This window comes from Rhipicephalus microplus, chromosome 1 (genome assembly GCF_043290135.1).
Source record: "Rhipicephalus microplus isolate Deutch F79 chromosome 1, USDA_Rmic, whole genome shotgun sequence".
In the NCBI taxonomy this organism is placed as follows: Eukaryota; Metazoa; Arthropoda; class Arachnida; order Ixodida; family Ixodidae; genus Rhipicephalus; species Rhipicephalus microplus.
The window spans coordinates 233,964,041-233,974,739 of record NC_134700.1 but is presented as its reverse complement, the minus strand read 5'-3'; the positions used below and the strand labels follow the sequence as shown (position 1 = coordinate 233,974,739).

Genomic DNA, 10,699 nt, shown 5'->3' with positions numbered 1-10,699 from the left:
ACGTGCAAATATGAGAAAGTGGTATCTTTCTCGCCTTCTCTACTCTTCCTGCGGGCGATATCTCCTCCTTGCCACTTACTTTTTTATAAGCGCGTGTGAAATGTCAGAGCAGTAAGAGTGGAGCGAATCAGAATTTTCCGCTTCTAGGCTACAGGCCGTGTTTTTCCCTTACGATGCCGAAAACACACAAAATAAATTGAAATAAGTTGATCGCGCATGATAGTCATGCAAGACAAGGGTGAACAAGCGGGCCACTGCTTGGCAAAGCGGGGGGGGGGGGGGGGAGACAATTCACAACTGCTATTTCACGCATATGTACCAATTGGCAGTACTCGCCCTAATTGCGTCATGTGAAGCACTGTTCTTGTGTCTCGAAGTGCGCAGTAACACGAGAAACACCAATTAATAATAAAGAGTTTGTTTTTGTATTTTCAGAAGCTAGTGAGGGTCCCTTTAAAGGTATACGTGTAAATACCTCAGTGCTTTGCTTTTCACGGCGATGCGCAAATCTGTCGTGATCGTCTCTCTGTATTATTGATTTTCCAGAAATCGTATCACGGTTCGAGGGCCCTTTGTGACTAACATGCTTTTGTTTGCTTGCTGTCTTGGTCCAGCCACGCAAGCTCCTAAGCGTCGTCTGCGGCGTCACAGTCTTATCTTGTGTGTCGGAGTGGATGCGGCTGTTGCGCTCGTTTATCCTCCGTTACGGAGCTTTGCGAGAACGGCTCATGAATGGTTTAGCATCGCACGGACACAGAGCGCTTAGCGCATCGTTCAGTGCCCCTGGCGGGTCTTAAGGTTATCTCGACGTGAGGCAAGAAAGCGGGTTGCCTTCGAATCGAACCATTGGTAGTCCGAACAGTCCTCACAGATGCGTCATGGACACTAAACGAAGCGGACCAGCGGGGCGACAAGCGCTTCTTGTGGCGGTTTTGTTCGCGCGCAGCTTCGGTTTCCTGGCATCTACAGCGCCCGGCGGTGAAGAACAGCGGCCGTCCCTGGAGCGGCGCGTCCTGGCTGCGCTGAACGGAGCCGTGGACGCACTCGCGGCTAACATGGACGCCGTCTACTTGGACGCAGCGTTGGGACTTCGCGTCGCCGACGGTAAGTCGTACGCTCATCGAGGTAGTCCGCGACTCTCTGCATAACAATTCCAGCGATGGTAAATCTAGTGGGTTATTCAATACGATAGCGATCCCACAGATGCTCGATGCGCTCTAAAGCTGACATCACGTCATGCTGTAAAAATGTTGTCACGGGGCCGTGACGTGGACAAAGGGAGCAGACTGCAGGTCAAATATTAAACTGTTTTTTTGTGCCATACTTTCGGCCACCTAAAAAGCAATTCAGATTACAGCAAGACACTGGCGCTGATAGCAGTGAGCAGAGCGTCGGCCGTCGATCAACTGGCAAGCGGCGAAGCTAGCGTGTTGGCATTTATACACTTATATCGAATATTATATAGCGTTATCGCTAGCCGCTACGCAGATTCTAGAATAACCTGTAATGTTCAGGAAGTGGGCGTGATCTTGACAAATTGATCTACTGCAGTCCCGAAGCTTCTCGAACACTGTATGCGCGGTTAGCGCTGAGAATAACTGACAGTGAAATGGGGCGATAAGAAAAACTTGAAGAAATAGAGCAATATAGACTCGCATGCGTGGTTCGAACGCTAACGTTTTCCAAATAAGGGCAATGCGCCTTGGCGGCGCCATCGATTATCTTTAGAAGCTCACTGACGGTTCTGCTCAATCGATTCTACGAGAGCGGATGCAGCATTCTGGATAAAGTTGACATAAGAGTTGGGGTGTGCCAGCGTATTAATGTTTCTACTGAACCATAATTTGTTTGAAATATTACCATAAAGCTTGCCTACCATAAACGGCAAACTAAATCTACCTACCCCTTCCTTTGGGCACATTTAGTTGATTGATTTCATTGATATGTGGGGTTCAACGTCCCAAAACCACCATATGTATATGAGAGACGCCGTAGTGGAGGGCTTCGGAAATTTTGACCCCCTGGGGTTCTTTAACGTGCACCCAAATTTGAGCCCACGGGCCTACAACATTTCCGACTGCACAGGAAATGCAGCCGCCGCAGCAGAGATTCGATCCCGCGACCTGCGGGTCAGCAGCCGAGTGCTTTAGCCACTAGACCACCGCCGCAGTGAAACCTTGTAAAACTCAGAGCGAATTACAGCACAACCCCTCGGAAACAATGAAACGATCGAGTGCTGATGAAAAACGATGACGTGGCTGGAATTTGCTTAGCAGTTGACAGAAATGGCAGTAAATGGTCAAGCGTTTCATACAAAGTGCTGGACGCACGTTCTATTATAAACTTCAAATGCCATCCATCTCCCACGAACAACCTAGAGAGCTCCCAGAGAAATGTCGGCGTGTTTACGTAACATTGAATTCATTCTACGCAGATCGCCTGCGGAAGCTGGTTGACCAGGCTAGTGAGAAAGGGGGCACCACTTCTGGAACAACAGTACGCTTGAACGTGACGATTGACGACATTCGGACTGTCCAGCACAAAACATCGGCTCTCGCAGACATCGCCACCGTGCGTGTGCTAGGACAACAGGAAGCCAGCGTCAGCAAGACACGTGAGTTTATTTACCATATACAAAGTTTAAGACTATATAAAGTACGATGTTTTTCAGACATTCGATTTTATCGCATAAGGAAGGGCAACACTATAAATAGAGTGACATACGAGACCAAACAAACTTCTACTGTTCCTTTTTTTTCACGCGATAAATTCGTAAGCAGTATACGGGTGTAACTAATGCCTAAAGACAAGCGTTAACTAAAGCAAACTAGCTATAAACAGAAGATTGCGAAAGGAAGGGATTACGAGACAACACCTGAGCTAACTATAGCAAATGGCAATGCAGCGGTAACTGGCTTCAAGAATGTCGTAGATTTTCAGCCTGTTACGCTATTAGGATTGTTTTTTTTTTGTTAATACGCAAAATTCAAAATTAAGCAAGCAGAGATTTCAAAACACCCCATTTTTTTTTTCAGAGGTAAATTTCGCTATCTTTCTCCACAAACTTTTCTTTGCGCAGCCAGCGTTGATGACAAAGACAAGCACTGTGTCTGATTTCAAGTTTCAGAAATATGTTCATCATGTTTCGTAGAGGTAGACGGCATCGCATGTCACTCTACAGACATTTAGGACACCAATATTACAATTGTACAGCAGTGTTAGGCTTTCTTGCTAAGTCTATATACCTGGCTAAACGTTTTCATTAAGGCTGGAAGCTGTATGTAAAACGCAACCCGTTTCAAAACGATCTTTTAAGTTTCTGCAGCGTGTACTCGCTTTCTGCTACTGTGTCTACAGTACCTACAAAGTAACATGCCTTATTGCTTTCTTTTCTTCTTTTTTTTTTGGCGTGTTTGTGTATCGGTAACGGCAACGCTTAAATTTATGGGTAATTTAGAAAGATAACACGCTTTTTTATCATCGCGACAAATAATGTATTTATTCACTTTTTTATTTTTCGGTAACACATGGCGCGTAACGGTGAGGAAGTGAGCTCTCTGCACTTCAACACACCGACACCACGCATATAGTTTAGTGAGTTATCAGTGCAATTCAGGAATTGTATGGCTGAAGTTACCTATCGCCGACCAAGCTGACTTTTTGAAGCTTCAAGCTGCTGGGGCAACCAACAAAAATACGACCTCCTCGAGAAAAAAAAAATTGGCCCCTTATCTGCATGTTAGACCGCAAATGTCGTCGAAAGACGATAGTCTTGCGTCTGGAGAGAGTGAACAAAACGTTTATTTGGTGTTCTGCGCAAGAACATCGGTGAGTGGTATTCTGGAGGTACTGCGTTAGAGTGCCTCGAACGTGCACTGGAGGTGAACGAGCGCATCAAGTCACGTCACACGTGAGACATGAGCGCTATCTGGCAGTTATCCTGGAAAACGGGGCGCGCGCCGTGCGCGCCCGTCTCTGAGGTGATAAGGTGTAGAACGCAAGACGGCGGGTAGGTGCCACGGCACCACCGTGTCGTCTTAGCAAAGCGTTGGAAACACTTGCCGCTTCGTGCAAGCGTTGCATGGCCAGCGCAGCGTTATAAATGCTACGATCCTTTAAATTACTTATGTATGCCGTTTTTAGTAAATGATACACATACATAATATTGACGTGTTGTTATGGTGCCTCAGATATGCGCAATACTTGCTTTCTAATAGACAATCAAACAAGTATGAACGCTCAACCTTGAACAATTTTCGTGCGTGCTGCGGATAGGGTCGGCCGTTTGGAGTATTGTTTGGTCACTTTGGCACCGTTTAGGGTACCGTTAAGGGTAGACAGACAAGCAGACGGACGGACGGACGGACCAAAGTTTGTGTCCAAGGTCCCCAAGAAAGACTATAGTCTTTAAAAAAAGTGGGGACGAGGGGATTCGGCTAGTGAGCATATGCCATTAGCTGAATTTTGCCTAAAACTTGCCTTGTCTTTTGACTTGTCAGTTCCTTTCATTCGGTCACATAGCCAAGTCCAACGAAGACACTATTCGTTACAAACTATTTTTTTAGAGTCAAAGGTCAACATATTTGACAGATACCTATTTATGGTTTATTTTCTTAAATTCGCGCCAATGAACCCATTTCAAAATTGTAAAGTTGGTCCTCCTGCTATGCAGTTTGAACAACTAATGGCGGCTTGCCACTAACCGCAAATATCCTGTTCAAGCATGGGTTCAAGCATGGTTTGCTTACGCATTGACGTGTAGCATGTAAAGTCGGCTCTCCTGACATGAACACTCATAATGGACAAGTCCCAGCCCGTTAAACTAAGATCGTGTCTCCGCTTGAATCACGACAGGTGCCGCCGTTACTTGGGCAAATATGCAGTGCAGAGAAGCGCACCTGTGAATTACAAAAAAAAAGGGTCCATTCTTCACATATCTCTCGGGCACAATTTCATTTTTTTTCCCTCTACAGTAGCACGTGGTCTGCTGAGCAAGGGTCTCTGGAAAAACCCACCCATCTCCTACGATGCCTTTAGAGCCCGGATTCCAGATGATGAGCCCGAGCTGGCAGCGCCATACGTGATCGAAGAGGTGTCCGACGGCTGCCTCCAGCAGCTCTTCGCCAGCCACAAGTGCTCCCAACTAAACGACAGCTGCTGGGTGGCCATGACGGGCGGGCGCCAGCGCGGGTACGCGCTTACGCACCAAGTGATCTTCCTCACCGTCGGCATCTGGGTACGCTTTTGCTGCAAATGAAAAACGTTAAAAAATGTTTGCAGTGCACCGTAAAGCAGTTTGCCGAAACGAAATGCACTGAAAGTGTTTGAATCACGCACGCAAAGGTTTTGGCGCGCAATGCACTCAGTTCATATTTTATTAGTACAAGTACATTGTACAGATGCAGGAACGAAATGATCTACTTCATAACACACACACACACACACACACACACACACACACACACACACACACACACACACACACACACACGCACACACACACACACACACACACACACACACACAGAGAGAGAGAGAGAGAGAGAGAGAGAGAGAGAGAAAGAGAGAGAGACATACCTACATACATACATATACATATATAATGTCTAACAGACAATAATACCAAGGAATGTAAGGGGAAGTTATTGGACCAATTGTCTAATAACTTCCCCTGTTGGGTTTAATGTCTCAAAACCACCTTATGATTATGAGAGACGCCGTAGTGTAGGCCTACGCAAGTTTCGACCACCTGGGGTTCTTTAACGTGCTCCCAAATCTGAGCACACGGGCCTACGGCATTTTCGCCTCCATCGAAAATGCCGCAGCCGAGATTCCATCCCGCAGCCGGCGGGTCAGCATCCGAATACCTTAGCCACTAGACCACCACGGCAGGGCACTTGCAATATAAATAATTGTTCTAAACAAACGGAACTGTTTGGCAGCACATAAAGAATCCTCGTGCATTTTTACATGAAACTCTGCCTTCTGTAGCGTTCATCTTAAAATGCTAATCGCATTTCTTCGGTGACGAGCACGGCAGCCCTGTCCCCGTGTAAACCTGGAGCAAAAATTCCCCTTTCTCCGTGGGTGTAACAGTATTGTAGCTGCAGTTGCGTGACCGTTCGTTCACTACTTTGTTGTAGCACATATTGCAGATTACTAGGCTTGTGCGAATAGTTAATTTCAAGTACGAAGCGAATTCGAAGTGAATTCGAAGCGAATAGTGATTTTGGTCGAATAGTTTCAAATCGAATTCAAATAGTATATATTCCAATAAAAATGGGCGTATTTGTCATGACTTAACTAACCTGCGAAATATTTTTTGCCCGTGCAATTGCCCCCCCCCCCTTTTCTTTTTTTTTTTTGCTTCAAAGAAAGTGGTATTTGGAATAACAGCAGCATTTCACTTGAACGGTAGAATGTTAGTGATAACATGTAACGTTTTTAAATTTCCTATTCTCAAAGCTTAAAGCCGGCATGAGAAACTTTTAAGCGTTGAGATATGAATCTAATATATTAATTTATTCTTGAAGTGGGGCTTCACTGCGCTGCAGTGCGTATTTCCATTAAATGTGTGTTCTCACGACTTAGCATTTTTTTACTGCAGTAAAACCACCTTTACGAAGGGTTACATGCGGATTAATATACATCCATTAGTTTATTTCGAATGCTTCGAAATTTCCCATAATTTAAATTCAAATCGAAGCGAATTCGAATACTGTAATATTCGTTCCAATATTCAAAGGATTCTAATATTCGCACAACCCTACAGATCACCATATCAGTGCCCTACTCTTGACAAAATACTACCCTGCTAATTGTGCACGCGACGCTATTTTTGCACAGACTACTCATTGCGATTTACGATGTATTCTTGTGTATGCTTCATTGTATTCTTTCACTTAATACATCATTTGCTATGGTCCTCAACCTGTGAAGGCAATAAGTGAGTAAATAGAGGAATAGGCTTCAGTTGCCTAGTGTGTCGGAGTTCTGGTTAAACGACAGACGAAGAAATTCTGGAATAAACGAAAGATGCAGACAAATCAATCGTTGACTTCGGACTGAGGAATGAGGACAGTGTTCCCGCTATAACATTAAACTTGCGTGCAGTGCAGAAGAAGACGAAGGGCCATAGAACCGACAGAGACGGCGCTTGTCTTTGTTGGTTCGTTGTCCCTTCGTCTTTTCCTGCGCTGCACGCAAGTTTATTGTGGTATACCGGCATTGGCAGCCAGTGTTAGCTAATGCTAACTAACTTTTTCCATAGATTACCCAATACTAGTTGTCAGCAACACTTGCGGACATTGATCAGTATTAGATGAGCCAGTTTCCCACGTGTCTGGTTTCTTTCATTGTGCATTCTTTTCCTGCTGCCATTGGAAGCTGAACTGCGCAGCGAAGTTGAACGCCCTGGCTATGGAACACGGACAGCCACCGGCCGATCGGAACCTGGCGTCCAAATGCGCACGCGTGGCCCATGACGCGCTGCTCATAGTGGATGAGAACTTCCCACTGAGCCTCAGGGATTTGTTCATGGAACAAGGTAGTTGTCTCACCACAACAGCATCGCAAGTGTATACTCGGTCAAAAATTGAAATTCGAAAGCAGAGTGATCATTAATTAGTGCAGAAGCTATTGCGATAAATGGACACAACGTTTGAAGTCAATTATGATTATTACGATAGATGATTATCGAGAGTACATCCAATTTATTATTGTACAATGCACATTTTCGAGGTTCGGCTAAAAGTATGTCAACTTTGTGAGCACCTCGTTTTTTTTTTTGCTCCTGCACATTCAGCAGGCCCAGTATCGAAAGAAATTCTGTCTCGCCTTGCACGCTGCCGTCAACCTGACCCGAATTAGATAACACCGGCATCTTCGAGAAAGCTCGGATGCCTCGCCACGACCGCATTCATCGTGTTTTGATATTTTCTCCTGGAGACAGATCTCTTTTTTCTTTTTTGACTCCGGTGCGCGTTCCCGGCTTATGGCGAAAATTCACGAGTCACTTTACTGCGCCTAACATGATCCTTTATCAAACAGTCCCCGTTAATTAACGTGCATCACCCCTTAAACCTCTTTTCGATCGCCGTTGCCATTTGCCATTGGACAGAAATAAAGCGTGTTTCTAGTTTGAAGTCGTTTACCCGATGCACTTTGTTACCAGGACATATCAGCATTCGTTCAGCTACCTCATCTGAATATATCATATTACTTGTCTCACGCTGGGCTAAGTAAAGCATTTCTAAATAATATAACTAATTCATTTCATTTTGTGGCCCTTTTTAAGTCACTCAGTGTGCATGAAAACGTTCCGAGCCCACTTCCGGTCTACAACAACTCTCAATATTAGATGTACCTCGATTAAGTATATCCTTGAACTGAATAAATTGACTTCCACAAAGCCTCACTCAAACATTAGTTTTTAGCGCCTGAAATTCATTCAAACCGAAACTTCTGCCTTTCTGCTCAGTTGCCGTGTGCGGCTTCATGAATCTACCACTCTTCAAGGATCCCTCAGCCATTGAGGACGTGCTGTCTTGGCAGAGGGACGATGGTTGCTACGTCATTGAGAACCAGCCTGCTGCGATTTCGCTTCCGCTACGGGTCAGACGAGACGAACGCAAGGGCAAAAGTAAGGACTACCTGTAGATTGTCGGAGGCTCATCTTAATGCGAAAGCGTCTTGATTGGCCTAAATTTTTATTTTGCTATCAGCACTACTTTCAGGCTGTCCCGATTGGATGCCTTTACAAGCTGCCTTTACGGGCTGCCCCGATTCATATTTGAACAACCACAGTATTCGCAACAAAGAACGATGCATGCGTAACTAAAAAAAAAAACCGACAGAGCAGGTTTTCTTTGCTGCACCTGGATGTTTTTTTTCTCGTTTTTACTATGTTATCATCTGCTGCATTCACTAGAGAGGCAAATATCTGGTGTCGTCGACTCGATCATCCCTTTTCTGTTCTCTAGTCCTTTACAACGCCAACCAAACCGATTCAAACAACCGCGTGCAGCACGCTACGACTCTAATTTAGCGCTTACTGCCTGGCCTCCGAGCCTCGAAGACGGAGAAATGTGACATAAGGCCTCTGCAATCTTACGAGGCGCTGTGCCAATATGCTCTCTGTAATGTATTGACCATGAAATCGTCTGCGCTGCGTCATTATGGACTTTGTAGATGCTTACCTACGCGCACCCTGCGTGCTTTTTAATCTGGGAGGTTCCATCTGGAATGTACGAGCCACCCTGGTAGGTGTTCTGTGGCCACCCGCTATGCGTTCTCCTTGTTGGCGAACCATCTCAGGGGCCGCGATTCCCCGCCGCCAGTTTCGCTTGTTCTCTAAGTGAAGGCGCCACCACTTCTTTATCGAGGCGCTCGTCGTGCGAGTGGCGGTCTGCTTTATGATTCAAGAAATTGTGTATCATGTGTATGCGTGTGTCAAGCGAATCTTTCATGTAAGGTAGCAAAACTAAAATACACCGCTTAGGGTAGTCGTACAACCAACGTTTGATTGATTGATTGATTTGTGGGGTTTAACGTCCCAAAACCACCATTTGATTATGAGAGACGCCGTAGTGGAGGGCTCCGGAAATTTTGACCACCTGGGGTTCTTTAACGTGCACCCAAATCTGAGTACACGGGCCTACAACATTTCCGCCTCCATCGGAAATGCAGCCGCCGCAGCCGGGAATCGAACCCGCGACCTGCTACAACCAACGTTTACTGTCAGGAATCCAATAAATGGTAGCCAATTATCGTGCACTGTTTAATGCTGCAAGCACCAGAATTCTTTTTCTTTTTTTTTGTTTGTAACAGCCGCGTTAAATGTCGCAGCCAGAAATGACGCTTGAATATCTCTTCTTGTCACCTCTTTTGCAGATCAATGTTCTCTGCACATGACGAGCATTGCTGCTGGAGCACTTGCTACCTACCTGCAGATACTGTATGAGAAGTCACTCGCCAATGAGACAACTTGGATGTGAACAGTGCTGAAGGATACTCGAATTCTAGTGCGAGATGTGTGATATCCTCATATAGATAAAAGAAACAATAAAACTTTAGGCAGCTTCTACTCGAGTGGTGCCAAGACAGAAGAGAGCGCGGAGCTGCGCACCCTTCTTTGCTTCTCCTCGGCCTTCTCTTTATTTCCTCCTCTCTATTTTATATATTTTTCAGTTCTTCCTGCCTTCTCTTTTCTCTTTATTTCTATTTTTCCTTTATCTCTCTGTTTCTCATTTGCTTCCTCTTCCTTGTATTATTATTATTATTATTATTATTATTATTATTATTATTATTATTATTATTATTATTATTATTATTATTATTATTATTATTATTTGTATATTGTTACGGAGTCGTGACGTCAACGAAGGGAGCAGACAGTGGGTCCAAGATGAAACTGTTTATTGCGCCGAGAACTTGTGGCCGGTTAACGGAAGGTCAGATTACAGCGATTCACACCGGCACCGAAAGCGGTGAACAGAGCGTCGGCCATCGATCGACTGACAAGCGGTGACACGCGTCGGCTTTTGTAGCCACATATGCCGCCGAATATTCCAGCGTTATCGTTGACGGCCACGTAAGTTCCAGAAGAATCTGTAACGCTGGCGTTTGTGCGCGTAATCTCGACAATACGATCTACTGTACAATGGTGAAGCATCTAGAACACCGAGCTGCGGTTCGCGCC

General features: G+C 45.3%; 1 protein-coding gene across 1 annotated transcript; it reads left to right on the top strand.

Moving 5' to 3' along the window:
* The first annotated feature begins 395 nt into the window (after positions 1-395).
* Positions 396-10,082, top strand: LOC119166413 (UPF0764 protein C16orf89). Its single transcript, XM_037417942.2, has 6 exons — positions 396-1,104; positions 2,435-2,614; positions 4,974-5,236; positions 7,387-7,546; positions 8,480-8,641; positions 9,892-10,082. The coding sequence occupies exons 1-6, from the start codon at positions 879-881 to the stop codon at positions 9,993-9,995; spliced, it is 1,095 nt and encodes a 364-aa protein (XP_037273839.2). The 5' UTR covers positions 396-878; the 3' UTR covers positions 9,996-10,082.
* The last annotated feature ends 617 nt before the right edge of the window (positions 10,083-10,699 follow it).